Source organism: Pipra filicauda, unplaced genomic scaffold (assembly GCF_003945595.2).
Source record: "Pipra filicauda isolate LSUMZ 115617 unplaced genomic scaffold, ASM394559v2 scaffold240_size1633699_pilon, whole genome shotgun sequence".
Lineage (NCBI taxonomy): Eukaryota > Metazoa > Chordata > Aves > Passeriformes > Pipridae > Pipra > Pipra filicauda.
Genome location: NW_024104355.1, coordinates 1312003 through 1328213, shown reverse-complemented (window position 1 = coordinate 1328213; position 16211 = coordinate 1312003). Strand labels below are relative to the sequence as shown.

Here is a 16211-nt window from a genome sequence, read left to right as displayed (position 1 = left end):
AATAAAAAAAGATAAAAAAATGAAAGTTCATGTGATATACAAATCAAAACATTAAAAGCTCTCTTAACAGTACCACCAAAATACAATACTTACATCCAAGCCTTTCACAAGCAGATTTGCAAAGGACATCTGTGAATCTCTTGCACATAAAGAGTATGAAGAATTCCCAATATTCCCATTCATAAAAATGAACCTGTGACCATCTGTTGAATAATACTGCCATAGTCATTACACAGGGCTTGGCATAATTATTTTGTTTAATGAAATTATTTTTATTGCTAAAATCTTTAAGTAACCTATCAATTCACTTTCATCCGAAGAACTCAAAATAAAATAAAAATATGAAAATTAAGAAAACATAAACTCTGAAGACAGATGGCAAAAGAAAAACACCATGAAATTAACAGTGAACTTCTAATTCCAAGCAGTTTTTTAATAAAGAGGTGACAAGAGCAAGTATCCTTCAATTTTTCACAGAGTTTCTGTCCCTGGAATATTGGAGTGTGTTGGAGGTTTCATGCATAGCATTATATGCCTTTAAAAATAATATCATTTTAATTGATCTTAACACAGGAAAGAGTTCTTCACCCATGTGACAAAACGGTTGACTATCTTCAGTAAGAACGCATAAAGACATTTTTGAAGAAGGAATGAAAGGAAACAATATGACCTAAAAGGTAACTGGAGAGAGGGGCAAAATACATCCCCAAAAGAGCACAAGAAGCAAAATGTCAAGCTCTATGCTCTGATTTCACTGCTGCTTTGGATTTTTTTTATTATTTTTCTTTCCCACATCTTTTCAACTCAGAATGAAAAAATGCAGCACACAGATAAACCATTAATGCAGAAAAACTCTTTCATTCGAGCTTAAATGCATGACATGCTGAGAATGTTAAAAATTAAGTTATTAACAACAAAGACATGTAACACTTGGTTGCATTAAGCAACATAGTCCCAGATTTCTATTTGTTCCATAAATGTCAAGTCTACATTCTGAAACTTATATCATGAAACATAACCTTTGAAATTTCACACATTATGGATCAGAAATGTAAAGCTATGGAATTCTTCTCTTCTGCAATGTGAAAACACAAGCTATGATACACTGAGCAAAGTCTACTGCATAAAATAAATAACAACTCTACATCATGGTCATGGATCCCAAATTGACAGAGATGAAATAGATTTATAGTTTATCACTGATTCAGTTAACACCACCATAAAATTCAGTCTTTGTCCTCTCTCTCATCCTCATTTTGTTAGTAAAACTAAGACAGCCTTAAAATTAAGACAGCCTTCTCGTGTCTCTGTTAAATTAAAATTTCTCAGTGGCAACCTGTTTCATGGATAGACGGAACAGTTAAACTAAAACAGTAAGCACCCAAAAATCATGAAGAATAAACACATTATTATTTTCAGGAAAACACTAATTCTTATATTAAACGTACATTCAAAATACTTGGTTATAAGCATGTGAACATAAGATTAAAGCATAATAAAGGTGTCCTATGGAAAAAACTACAAAGTGCCATTTCCAAAGCAAATAAATTCACTTCCAACCAGACTTGTACCCCAAGCATATCGGTATGATGCCAAGTGTACACAGTTGAACATGTGGAGAGGAAGAGCAGTACTGGAATCACCAGGATGGAAGTTTGGAGACCTGGGGTTTATTTTCAAATAAATGCTAATAACTTCTCAAATAAGCATCTTTTCTAGCCTCATGCCATCCTTCTACCTTGTGACACTTCTGTCTGTATTTGGAATACAAAGAATTTCTTGTTGCATATTTGTTCTTTAGGTCCCAATAGTGTTCAGGGTCTTTCTGTAGGACTACAGTATATATAAACAATGAACATTTACCTGTGTAGTAACCAACACTGAACTAAAAACTTGCATGTTTGCAGGGCAGAGACAGAGAGACGTGTGTGTTTATGTGCATGTCTGTACACCTGCAAGCCAGCACTGCTTTCTATAGGATTACAATAATGCAGTTACAGCTACAGTTGCTGCAGATCATGACTGCAAAGTAAACGTTTTTGTTGCTTTCCCAATCACAGAAACAAGAGAAGGAAAAAAAAATGTGATGTGTTCAACATTTGTTCTGACTCGTATGTGAATGGTAATGATGATGGCATATGCATCAACCCAGCAAACGTTTTTTCCAAAGAGAAGTGTTGTGGTTTTTTTTAACTGTTTGTGTAGTATTAAACTAATACCATCTATCAGCTGAAAAGTGGGGAAATCTGTTTTTTGGTACAACAAAGCACATATAGGTAAGGAAACAGTTTGTAAAACACAGTTTAAAATCAAACTAAAATAAAGATAGCAATGTCAATACAAAATCTTAAAACAGTAATCAACGTTTTCCATTAGGTCAAATTTGCCATTGTACTCTGTATAGGGTCCAAAGCATACAACAGAGGCTTCAGGGCTAGACTACCATTCTCCAGCAAAAAAAACTTCTCATATTACCTCTCAGAGAACTTACATTGCACCAATGTAAGCAGTGTAACGCCTTTCTGCCAGACATCCTGTTTCAGCTTGGGTTCTGCCACGTGCATACGCATCCTGAGCACACAGCCTTCTGGGGACCTACTCTACAGCTCTCGGAACAGCTTGTCAACATTTTGTAGGAGGCTTCCTCGAGCTAAGAAGAGTTGTGAGCTGTTCCAACTCCTGTCTTCCCCCAAAAAGGCCAACAATTTCTAGGATGCACTTCAAAATCAAGGCCTGATTCATTGTCACCTGGGTATAAATTCATGTTACAAACTATTCAAATCAAAAGCTGTTCTTTTCATATGGCCCAGGAGAAGATACTCACTTCAACATTCACTGCCACTATATGGAAAAATCATGTAACATCATTGGAAGAGCTTAACTGGATTATATTTGCCATTAATGCAATCGCAACAACCAATACATCTTAAATAGTTCCCCAGGCTATTAGAGAAAAACAAGATCAGATAAATGCAATGCTTACTACTAGGCTGCTATCCCCAGCTTGATTATCTGAGACTTGAAAAAAGCAACAGCAGCTACAGAACAGAAGAAAGTGAGCGCTTTCAATCCATAATTCGGAAGAAGATTCCATTACGTAGCAACAGTAGGTTTAACCAAAGATAATGCTTGTGCCATATTTTAAGTGAAGGACACTATCCTACAGTAAGGTAGGCGGGCAATTACACTTCAACATGGTACTGTTCTAAAGCTGCTTTAAAATTCCTTAGTTATTTCTCAGACTAAGAAATTCTGTGAAATACATTTATTAAAACAGAAAACGTTGCAAACAACCCCATAGGAGAAACAAACAAGCAGAGTGCCCCAGCAACTGGGAGCTAGTTATTAAAAAGTAGTACAAAGAGAATGCAGGGATTGTGTGGATTCCTGTCCCTTTCTTTCCATCACAGGTAAGGGATGAGGACCAAGGGGATGACCCAGAAGAGAGTCTCATAAATATTGTCTTGCGTCTTACCAAAGCACTGTGTTGAGCAGCTGGTACATGCTGCCCATGCATATGGACCTTTAGGGGGACATACCGTGCAGCCAGCCTTCGGGCAATGCATGTACTCCCTGAACAGCTTCGGCTGGAACTCTTGCTCTTCCAGCTTCTTCTCCCCATTATGCAGTCTCCCTGCCATAGCTTGTCTGTTCTCTTCCCTAGATTTGTCTTGGTAATCAGAAAATCAGTTTAGTTTATCATCTTCAAACTTCCATTTTTCTGAATGCATTTTGTAAATTCCACTGTCCCTTCCCATGTCTCTCTAGAAGTCAAAAAGCAACATGTTTTCCTTCTTTTCCATTTGTTGACACGATAATTTGTCAAGAATCACCACTTATGTTGCCAGACATCTGACGAAATGCTTCAGCTAGGGAGCCAGAATTCTCCAACTGTGGCATTGGTAAATTTGTAGCATCTGAAATGAAACACAGGAAGATGGTTAACAGAGACACTGAGGAACTGCAGCAAACTCTCTATAACAAGGAATTCAGTACAAAAAATACTTCTCAGTTCAGTGGATTTTCAGAGCCTTTCAGGAAGACACCCTGCACTTAATTCTAAGTGATAAGGACAAAAATCATAATGATCCTCTCTGTCACCTTTACTTCTTTGGGACAAGGAAGGGAAAGGAGGTCAGGCAAATCTATCAGGCTTACGTCAGACCACGTGAGTGAGTAGTTGCTCAAATGAGTCAGAGAGACGCCACAGACAGACTCATACAGGATTACTTCCTATGGACAGTAAAATGCTTTGAGATAGCCTGCATCTGGCTGTAGTCAAGAAAAGAAGTCCTAACAGAATGAGTGTGGAGGGAGCAAGACTGGTGAGTTTGCTCTTGTTCTTCTCTCAAAGCAAGATAAGCAGTGTGAGCTGAAGACAGGAAAGCAAATTCACACCAGCATCATGGGAGATCAGGATTCTACCTTCAGTGCCAACCTAGGCACTTGGACACCTGTGTCCAAAAAAAAGATACAAACAAAGAAATCTTGATAAACGACTTCTGTGAATCGGGTAAATCAGGGCTAAATTACAGTGTTAACCATTCTGCTCCAAAATTTAATCTCCTGTAGGCTGTAGGTTGGTTTCTAATAATTATGACACTTGCAGTAGAAAAGTCAGCCTGAAATGTTATTTGGAGCTGTACAGGTCTATTGTCCTATAATTCTGAAGCAACACATGAGCCAAACTATAACTTCCCCATAGCTCTATTACTGCTTGGGGTCTGACAGCATCCAATGGAAAAAAAAGGGGTGTGAAGTAGCCATTGCTACTGTAAGAACAAATCATATGGATGGGTGCCTTCCTTCTCAATAAAAAACTGCATCTACCCACTTTATGAATCAAATAGTGGCACATATATGAACCCAGCCACCAAGCATGCAGACAAAGCCCAAAGTTAAGAAAAACAAAACAAACCATGGCAGTAACATACCTTGTGTTGATTCCCTTAATTCCTGAGCTTCTCTCCTCCCAAACCCACTTGGCTGCTGTCTCTGGAGTTTCTGTCTCTACAAAGAGATCTGGATGCCCAGCACAGTCTCAGACATGTCCTGGTCTGTATTCAGATCCTGAGTCTGAATGAAGTATCCTTCTCTTCTCCCAACAGAAAATTTATGGGTACCTTTCTTGGTGCTGATTCCAAAGTGCCAAAAGTGAGGCAGTATTTTCTTCCATGTCTGGGAGGTCTACTATCAACCCAGACACCATTATATTGTATCTTCTTTATCCTCTCTTGGTACTGACCCAGGAAACAACTGGTACACTGATGGACAAGGTGCTCTTACATTTGGCTATCAGAGTCCAAAAGACACTAATACCACCTCAATGTCCTGGATATTCACACATTCTCAGTGTTACCTATGTGAGGCCAGTTTGCAGGTATGATCGTTTCTTCTGAGAAATGTTCCAAGAACATCTTGATAGATATAGACAAATCTGTATATAGTGAAGACTTCCAAAAAAAGTATCACCTCAAGTCAATGGAACAGAAATTGGACCAGAGAGGAGCATGTAGATACTATGCCATGCCTTGATGTCCGTACTTGAGTAAGCCTTGTCCAGAGCAAGCATAATTCACACAGTAGTGTGACCATGTACCACTGCTAGCAGATGCAGGTGTAGTTCAGTACTTTCCCAGGAAGAGGTCCTTACATGGGTCTGCATGCCAAAACTCTCGAGTGTGAAAATGAGGTAAATCAGTATGGAACTGATCAGTATTGATAGGAAATCAGCATGTGACAGCGTGCCATAAGCCTTCTTTTCAAAGGTATTAGATCAGCAACAGCTGGGCACACATACCCAAGCTCTTCCATTAGCAAAAGGGAAACAGAAATCTGTAAAATCTGCCATCAGAAAGCCAAGCATAAAAGGCAGCTCTGCACCATAGGCTCTTTTGTCTAAACTCCATGAATGGGAACTATGTTTTGGACATTACACCCAGAGCAAAGTGTAAGCATTACATGAAAGCAAAACTGAAACTCCCTCAGAAATGAAAAAGAAGCATGAAACACACTCAGCGGTAAAACACTCAAAATCTGTCTCCCAGCAAGGACACCATGGAAGGTGGTGAAGCTTGAAAGCTTCCATACAAAAATGGCAGCCCAGCCTTTGAAAGGTGAGGAGACGAGGTCTGATCTGTGACACAGACCTTATGAAAGTCCACTGCAACTGCAAACCTCCTTACCCCCTGCAAAGTACCCCAAATCCACTGCTACTTGAGAGAAATCAAGACCAAGAGGTAGGGCTCAGAAAATGCCCTTTCCTCCAAGCTCCTCGCATAGCTCAAGAAATGCAGAAATTAGTTGTGACTAATTTGATTCATGAGAACATTCTAAAATGAAGGTTGTTTCAAGGTAACATGAGATTGCTCTGTGTAATCTAAACCCAGGAATATATCTCTAGAATCCACTAAAAATCAAATCATATGTAAATCCAGCATATAATAACTTAAAGAGAATTATATATGAGTAGAGTGGTTAATAAGTAGATAAACAGTGGAGAAAATCTTCTAATTCCAGCTCAGATCTTCAAGCAGAACTTCCCTCTCACTTTAATTTTAATGGTTACAAAAGAAACACACACAAGACCAAGGTAATGTTAAGAACTCATTGGTTTTAAATAAATTGAGTAGGAAACTGAAAACTATCTTGTAGGTTTTCATTCTGTGAAGATTGTTTAGTAACAGATAAAAAGCAATAGCTAAGGAAGACCCCATCACAATATATACATACAGTATATATACATCTATATAGCATAAGCACTTGCTGAGAGTGTGATGATACTTCATCCTCTGTTACTTTAGCATGGAACCAGTAAGTTTGTATCAGTTGAAAGAGTTTTGCAGAAACATCAAAAAGCTGCTTCAGTATTCAAAGGTACTACAGGTTCTTTGTACAAATTTTAGCTACAGTGTATCCATAAAAGCAATAGAAAGACTAGAAAGTGAAAGAATAAATTTCCAACAGCAGTTTTATAAAGGAAATCACTGTTAAAGTTTATTCACCTCTGCTACAACGACAAATCATATCTGCACTGTATATACGGCAGTAGCCAACACTTGAAACTTTAGAGAACAAAGCAAAAATTCACTATTCCATCATAAAAATGTCCATTTGTCTAATATTGTACAGAGCAAACATTTTGCTGATAGCTGTAATGTTACTTTCATACTCTGAAGTACAGGATCTAATTACCATCAACCTAATTAAAACTAATTTTTTTTATCGATTACTTAACTTTCTGATGTTGCTCTAACCTCAGCCTTAGGGAATGTTTTCAAAGATTCACATCAGTGTTATGACTTTTTATATTAATTAAGCTATTCTGACTAATTTGCCCTTTTAAAAATTATTCTCAATCCTATATATCTGCTAAGTGACAAATGGTAGAGTTTAAATGATTACAGAAGTTCAAACATTTGTGGCTTTGCTCTTTTTGTCTTCTCCTTTCTCCTTTGCCCTTCCCTTTGCCTGCTCCCTTCACTTTAGGGAATTTCACATATCACAAAAGACCTGTATAGAAGAGTTTCCAAGAAGCTTGTCTTTTTCACAACTATTCTCATGGTTAGTGAGCTGCTTTGTGCCCATTGTTCAATTTTCCTGACCAAACACACGTAAGACCACAATTTAATAATCCTTTCCAGTCCTCAAAGCCTCTAAGTACAATATAACCTTCTGTGAATGATAAAGGTCTATTAATTTTACTGGATTTAAACTCAGTCTGCATGAAAAACTAAAGTGTTTAGAGGACACGTGGACAGGCTTTGCTTAACTTAAGTCTAAATCAAGAACTCGGCAATAAACTACCGCATGAAATACTAGATCTCCACTAACCATACCTAAGAGAGCAGTTATGAGAAAAATTAAAACATCATCATCTCATTATACTAACACTTTAGAAAAGTTGCAGCTCAGAATTGAGAAGACGTAATGATAATTTTTATTTTTTTTTAATACCTAGTTTTTAGTTTTTCATTTGCCTGGCTGTAAGCTTAACTAATTTAGCACTGTTCAAAAATAATTTTCACACTGTTATGCTTTCAGTTAATAGCTGACTTTGAATAATCAGCTACTTTTACAAGCTTTACTACTTATTATGGAACATAAATTATCCAAATCATAAGGGTTTTTTTAAAAAAAAACTACCCTAGTTTTATAGTCTGTAGTGTCAAATACAGTATGAAAGAAAAATTACTTAAAAGACCGTAAAGAAAAACTGAACAGCAAGTATACCTAGATTCTTACCTATCAGCAGCACTTCTCTCAAAATATTTTTTTTATTTAGTTTAAGCCTCGCATAAAACCTCCAACATAAATGCTTACACAGAAAAAGTAGGGATGTGATAATATAAACAATTCTGATTACTTGAAAAGCACTTGAAAAACCATCAAACTCACAACAAATAAGACTGCCCCATCGGTTAAAAAAAAACAAAACCAGAAAAAACTCCCAGCATTACACCACTAAACAAAGCACTAAAAATCCTCAGAAGATCCTTTAAATTCTGCTGAGAACCTACGCATCTAGGAATGACACACATGCTAGAGGGAAGCCAATTGATTATTAGTCAATACAAGCTTACCTGTTTAAGTGCTTTCTTTGTGTGCTGCTGGAAGGAAGATACTAGCTTGCTTTGCACCGGTGCATTAGTAAGGCTTGAATCACGACTGGAAGACATTTCTTCAGATGTCTGCTTTGGGCAAACTTTATAAAAAGAAACAAAAAATCAGAATACTGTTATGGGGGTTATCTTCCCTATGTCTTGAAGAGCCCCGAGGACAGGAAAAAAACCCAAACAGGCAAATGCTTGGAAAACAAAAAGCTCAGTATAAAATATTCAGCTAATCTTGAGGTCCAGATCAGCTGAAAATCCACCCATATTCTAAGCAAAATGCAATGCTTCACAAATATTTGTACCTCATCATACCCTTTCTATGGAGTTCTGGAGGCCTTTCATATTTTGCCTTTCAGGTCCTGAAAGGTAACTGAAATAGTTTAACTATGGATTTCACATGGAAGCTGGACAAAAATTACCTTCCTCACCAACACATTTTTAATGGATTGTAAGGTGTCTAAATATGCATTTATACAAGAGACACGGATGATCCTTGGTTCTAGAAATATTTATACACATATAACTTCATGCCAGTTTGTAATGTCATCTTAGGAGACAGACTCATCTGTTTTATACGTACTTCTTGGTAAAGCTAAGAACACACACTTTCCTGTTTAACGGGTAGACTGGAATCTCCTGCAAAGAGGAATTCTGGTCTCTCAGGTAATACGTGCTGTTATACTTGTCAGCCTTCTAAATAACACATGCTTTAATGGACAAATACTACGGCGCTTGCATTGAACAGACTCTTGAATAAATGTTGTGTGAGACACAGAAAAAAGTCTCCTGGTTAAAAATAAATGGAAATGTAATTAATTTTTTTTTAAACAGGTTTTTTTTTAAACAGATATGAAAGCTGTAAAAATAGCTGGAGGATCCTATTAGTAGTCAGCAAGCTCAGCTAAAGAGCTGTAGAAACCTTCACACTCTTAATGCCTTGCATTATTACTACTCTTGCTCTCACTAGTGTCCTAAGATTGCCCAGCTAAACCAGCATTATCATGGATCCAGAAATGAAGTAGTTTTTTTCCATTCTCCTCTGCTGACTCAGTTCAAGTCTGCCTTCCAGCATTGCTTAAAGCTGGTTTGTGTGTTGACATACCTTCTTTATAATGCTTTGCAGCAGTAAATGGTTTTCCAAGATTTACCATACTTTGCACACCACCAGAATAGTTTGAAGACAGTCAAAGCAGCTGTACAGACATGTGCGAAAAATAAAGTAGCCTGATTTTTTTTGTCTGTTTTGTCTGTTTTTGTCCATCCTTCAGTGGGATGAGCAGACACCCGAAGCAGCCTTCTAACTCCCTTGCCTTTAGCAATGTTTCATAGAAGAAATATTGTAATTTTTTTTCTTTGTGTTTGCAAAAAAAAAGATAAAGACAATTTAGTTATCAATAATTAATGGCCATCGTAAGATGCATGTGATAAACCTTTTTTCACACTGAAAGAAAAATAATTAATGCTTCAGTAGCAGAGAACACACTCTATGGCACTGGTGTTATAATTGTAATATTAGATTAAAAATTTTCATTAGCAGATAAGACAAATGTTGTTTTCTCATAAGATTTACAACTGATATTTGTCATTTTTTCCCTTATACTCGAAGGATTTATCAAAATATACAAAGAAACTGCAACACAAAACAGTTTCTGAGTTACAGTATCACCTGGTTTGGATCAATCTTTTCCACATGATGAGCAAAGCTTACTATCAAAAAAGACAACTCAAAGGAGCAGCAAAGTGTCAGCAGAAAACAAACAATAGCTGGTTTATATAATCTACATCACTGTAATCGCTAAGCTCCTGAGACAAAGAATACCTACCAAAATAAAAACTTGACATTTCAAATTACACAGCTTCTGTCTTCTCTTTCAAAGAGAATTTTTTTTTACTGTTTTCTGTCAAAGTCTGAGAGTCAAAGAACTGAAGAAAAACCCCCATAAACAGTGTGAGCACACAAACCCGAGCTAAGGAGAGGAGAACAGAAAAAACTTAAAAATGCTTAAAGAATGGAAACTGTTATACACTTAACTGCTCCTCCTAAAAGAAGATAGATACTACATGACCTGTCACGAAAATCCTATTCCTGTTCTCCAGGATGACTGCAACTCCTATTAGTCTTGTTCAAATGGGAAACTTTGATTTTCATTACGGTGATGTAGGATGTTACCCAAGAGTCTCCCCTATTTATTCTGGTGATAAAGTTCATCCTGAAGAGGTTTGACAACACTAACTGATGATGTTCAACACTACAACCATTAATGTCAAAGTCATCATACAGCAGGAATAAAAATAAACATAGCTCTATATTAATTTTGCGCTTTCACTCATTTCTCCTCTAACAAATAAACCCTTAAGTTGTGACACGATTTATTAGAGGCTATATATTTTATTTCTATTGTTACTTCAATTTTGCATAAAAATATTTCCAGTGTGTTGGTTTATTTTGCTTCTGTTTGTTTAAAGCTTTGACAAAAAAGTTAAACCAAGGAACAGAACAGGAAGTGTTCTAATGAGAGAAGCAACTGGCACTGAAACTCACTGAAAAAATTAATACCTTTCCATCACTGTATTCTCTTCTTCAGGTACAGAAGGAATACCTAATTTCAGGCTGGTTCTATAGGGCAACCCAAACCTAGTTTCTTCAGAGCTTTGAAAAAAAAACCCAACAAAAAACCCCACAAACTTTTTCCTGTAGTCTATGATTAAAGAAATAGATATATGAGGTTGAAATCTGCTGCTTAAAAAATTTAAAATGAGTGAGTAGAAAAAGTCAACCTCATTTAGTTACAAAAAACGATACTTCCTTTCTAAAATCTATTTTGTACATTATATTTTTTCTTCATATATCTAGTAGCTTTAAATAGTAAGTAGCTATTTTAAATATTACTTTCTATGTTTTAATTAAATTTCCAATTTAAAACCAGCTTGATACAAATCATGGCTATAAAACCTAGTCATCTAGTAAATAAAAGAAGTCATTGCCTATTTTCCAAAAGTAGAAGACATGAACATTAAAAATCTAAATACATTGTGTTAATTTATACAGTTGCTTAATAACATACAGTCTATAACTTTGTTAGCAAAAAAATAACACCAATATTGACATACAGGCTTTATTTAGAGGATAATCACGATATTTTTTATGACTTTTCTGTAGGAAATGAAACAGTAATATGAGACAATGAATAAATTTAATCTTTTAAAAAATGTTTTGCTACTTAGTAATTTAAATCAAACTGTGCCAAAAACTCACTGTACTAAAATGCTTGTGATCACAGAAAACTGTATTTATTTATTAATTAATTTCTATGGATGAAGTCCAACTGCTTTTCTCTGAATGGGTCAAACATTCATTTCAAAAGGGAAAAATATGACAGCAAAACATGTAAGTGCTTGAAATGAACATTGATGATTGTAGTGAAAAAAAAATACCTTATGAACAGAGCAGGCATTTCTGATATGGAGGCCAAAGAACACAGTAAAAGAAAAACAAATTCAAGAAGAGACAGTGTTCTTTGTACATATATACAAATTTGGAAAGCTGCAACTAGTTTGTCCATAAGCAGTGAAGATCCATGAATATTATCAGATCCTTGTTCACTTGAAAAGCTAGATCAGAAAAGAATGCTAAAAATAAACTCAATGCTAGGAAGGAAAAAAAAACCTGGAAGAATGTGACAGATAAAGGGAAAATATTTGGGTAGCAAATAAAGAGGATTCACCATTATTGCTACAGTAGAAAAAGGAAACAAGAGCAGTTTTAAGCCTACAGGAGGCATTTCCATTTAGTGGAGAATAATTAGGCTCCATTCTTTAAATCGGCTTCCTCAAGGGCCAGGACCAAATGAAGGAATAAAGCAAAAAGCAACTATTAAGCCATAAACTGCTAGGTTATGAGCTGGAAGAGCAGCTGGGTTTCTGAAGATAAGACCTCCTTAGTGAGTGTTCAGAGACTGTTAACATGAATGATAGAATTAGAATTACTTAGAAAAAAGAGCATGTTAAAAATGTTTTCACCAAACTCCATTTAAAATAACTTCCTCTCTTCCATTTTCCCAAGACTAGTTTTCTTAATTATTATGAAAGGCTATCATTTATAAAAATCAGCAATATTGTCTTTGAATTTCAAATTTTATAGGCTATCTCTGTAATGTTTTATTACCTTTTACCTTCTCCGCCCAAGAAATGACACCTATGTAAAACAAATTAGAAGACACATTTCTTCAAAGAAACAATTTTTAGAGGAAATTGGCCACTGAAAGTTATTCGGAATAACTGTAAACAGATTTATATATTACTAGATGGACAGAGAAATTCCTGTCCAGTGAGGGGCTTATTTTCCCAAAATCAAGAGCACAATTAATTCCAATGTCAGTCAGACTATACTGATTTAAAAGCAAACCAGCAAAATCAACAGCAGCTCACTTCCTTCTTTGTTAAAGAAACCACAGCAGATGAGAAGGATTGTTTACTAACGGACACATTACAAAACACAAATTAATATTGTTAACATATGCTGAAGACTAGAGTCTACCTCAAGCATAAAATGTATGCACACACTCAGGAGATATGAAACTTCACAGAGAACTCCCTTAGGAGAACATACACATAAAATCTCTCTCTAAAATACCCATAAAATTCAATATTTTCTTTGTGTGACACAGATCTATACTTGTATTGACATAAATGGTTACACTTTGCCAACACAGATGTATCGAGTAATTCACCTCCATCACTCTTTGATCTCTAGAGCCCAACTTGCCAAATCTGAACAATTCAGAACTCGGCTGTTGCCATCAGCTCTTGAAAATGAAAACCAGTTTGGGAGTTAGTTAATTGTACAAGTTCGCCAAAACAAGCAAATCCAGATGTATATATCAAGGGTACTACTGTGACTGCAATATTCTTTTTGAAAACTTGTACTGTGAATTGATTAATAGTACTGAATGGTATTTTTCGGAAAAAGACACCAAATACCACATCAGCTTCATAGCTTGCACTGAATCCCACTATATTCACAGCACGTTTTTGAGCCCAAACATTTCACAAAGCATAGAAAACTGTGAATCCTTATTCCAAAGGAAGTCAGCATTTTCCGCTAAAAATATACAGCCTGTCATCACTAAGCCACCAATTTCTAAGGCCTCATTAACTACTGTACAGGAAAAAAAAACAGATGAGAAAGATCCTCAAGCTCCACAGTATCTTCTCTCATTCTTACAACTCCCCTCAAGTGGCAACGAAACAAAAGAAGTTAAACTCGATCCTGGGTACTGTATTTTTATTTTATAGTTACCTGCAGAGAGATGAAACAAAAACACACCAAAAAAAATCTAAAGCAAAGTGAAAAACTATCTCTTGCTGATGTACCATCCAAAACTCTATATTCGAGCTGCTACTCCATTACTGCCCTTCTGCTTTTAGAAGATTGTATCCCATATCCAGATGTTGTCATGTGCCACAAACATTTTCAGTAGAATCATCCAATATTATTCCCAAGAAACAAGATGGTAAGGGTAACAGGTTTCCCTGAATTGCCAGAAATTCCACTCCTGGAAAGAAACTAAACATTTAGATGTGGACTCAGGTTTCAAACAGTGGTGAATATACATTCCCCGCTACAGAGTTATCCTAGGGTTTCCTAGTCCAAAAAGCACAAGGTATGGAGCACAGTAGCTACAAGTAAAATGTCAGGATTCAGCACAAATCTGATCCTCTGCTGTCTGTCATTTTGTCAACTACCTCTAAGAAAACTGCCTAGAAAATTAATTCTGCCATTCCATGTTCACAGTTGAAGAACATACAGTTCTAGGAAGTGCTGAAAACCAAAGTGTCTCCAGAGAAGACGTACGTGGCTCATATTTGGGCAAACAACAGAACCTGTGTTTGGGCTGGGGTGGGAAGTCACGCTACCCTAGGAATTGCTATCTCCTCCACAGTTACATCGTTGTGCATTCCATTGCTTGCATGAAGACAATTTCTAATCAACTGTGCTCCGTGGCTGATGGATTAGCCCTGGCTTCAGAAACCCCAGGGACAAATGCTTTTTGAGAACAGAACATCCTATTGATGGGCAAAAGGATATTATAGTCATCATTTTCCCAGGCAACAGTAATTGGGATTTTACTTCTTTTACCGACAGCATCTTTACATGCTACTGCTGTATTTGAAGGAAATGGAATTTTAAAGATATGAGACTGCAACAGAGCCTCTATTAGAAATCCCATTCTAAACAAAATCAACTGTACCGTAAAGAGTTTCTTTAACATATTCCTCTGGATAAGGTGGGGAAAGAAAAGGTCTCCATAGCATTTGAAAAATCCTGAGGTGTGACCATTCCACTTGTCCATTTAGCAATACTGATGTGGAGTAACAGCTTTTGCCAAATCATGTGTTTATAATTGTTAGGAATTTTCATATTATTATGCTAATAAAATTGTTCAGTAGCCTGGCTTTGTACTGGGAAAAATGTGCCTGCTGAGGATATGATTCTTCTGTGTTTGAGTGTCAGTTGGTACTTTTTATTCCGAAAGACCACCATTTAAAAGCCCACAAACAGACTGAGGCTGTCACTTACAGTTTCATCCTCTGCTTCCAGCTACATTTAAAGAGGCATTTTTTAAACTTGCTAAACAATTGCTGATCACTCAGTCAGATTTGGGGCTTCGGGACTCTATCACAGTGGAAATGAGCAAATAAAAATGCAATCAATTGGGCAATTAAAAATTCAATGTGCAAGCAAAGCCCATCCTCCTATGTATCACACATATTCTAAAATCAAAGTCAGAGAATTTCATAAAGTGTTTTTTGCACTGAATTAAATGCTACTTTTATGCAAAAGACTGGTTTCCTGGAAAGAGAAAAAATGCCAGCTTTAGTGTGAAAAGTGTAATTGCTCTGTTAGATCAAATATTTTCCATAGAAATACCTTTCCTCAAATATTAACAAGTCATCATCTCATCTTTGACAAACTAATTAGACTGTCCATATTAAATTTCCCAGTACAAAGGAGGTATTTTTTCACTCAGGACTTCTTATATGTCTTTTCTAGATCCTTTCCTGTTTTCCTTAATTTCTTCTTACAGCTATAATGAATGCAATACACTAGTAATCATTTAACTAGTGTCATACCCAAAGGAAACGCTGTGCCTATATTCTTTAATCAGTACTATCAGAGTTATAGTCTAAGAACTGCATTGGACTAATTCTCAAAAGCATCTCATTTATGTTCAATTCATTTTCTGTTTTGATCCTTAAATGCTCTTCAGATACACTGATTTATTGAATATATATTTCTGCTGTGCAAATGTGACCTTTTTCTTCACTTTAAAGTCTAAAAAAACTCACCCTGTTTGACTGTAATAATTTACAAGGCAACCAAGAGAAGTCCTGAAATTATTATTTATTATCAATAAATTTAAGCAAGAAGGATTTTATAGTGTTCAGAAAGTACTAACAAAAAATATTGAACAGAGTGGCCAAATCACACGCTTAAGAGCAAAAATGCCTAGTGTGGATGGTGATCTCTATGTCTTTGCTGATTAAACAATTTGTAATTTCAATCCATTAAAAACTGGCTGTATTTCTTGGGCA

At 36.1% G+C, this 16211-nt stretch overlaps 1 protein-coding gene across 5 annotated transcripts in view; it reads right to left on the bottom strand.

The window, feature by feature from the left end:
- Nucleotides 1-16211, bottom strand: part of ASXL3 (ASXL transcriptional regulator 3) — a 130539-nt gene that overhangs the window by 53174 nt on the left and 61154 nt on the right. For 3 of the 5 annotated variants that reach the window (XM_039381790.1, XM_039381789.1, XM_027750102.2), the window contains one exon: nucleotides 8583-8704. In XM_039381790.1, coding sequence (XP_039237724.1) covers nucleotides 8583-8704 — 122 coding nt within the window. Of the gene's footprint in view, nucleotides 1-93; nucleotides 171-3539; nucleotides 3918-4934; nucleotides 5572-8582; nucleotides 8705-16211 lie in introns of those variants that run through there. The other 2 variants (XM_027750130.2, XM_027750150.2) reach the window with 2 other exon arrangements.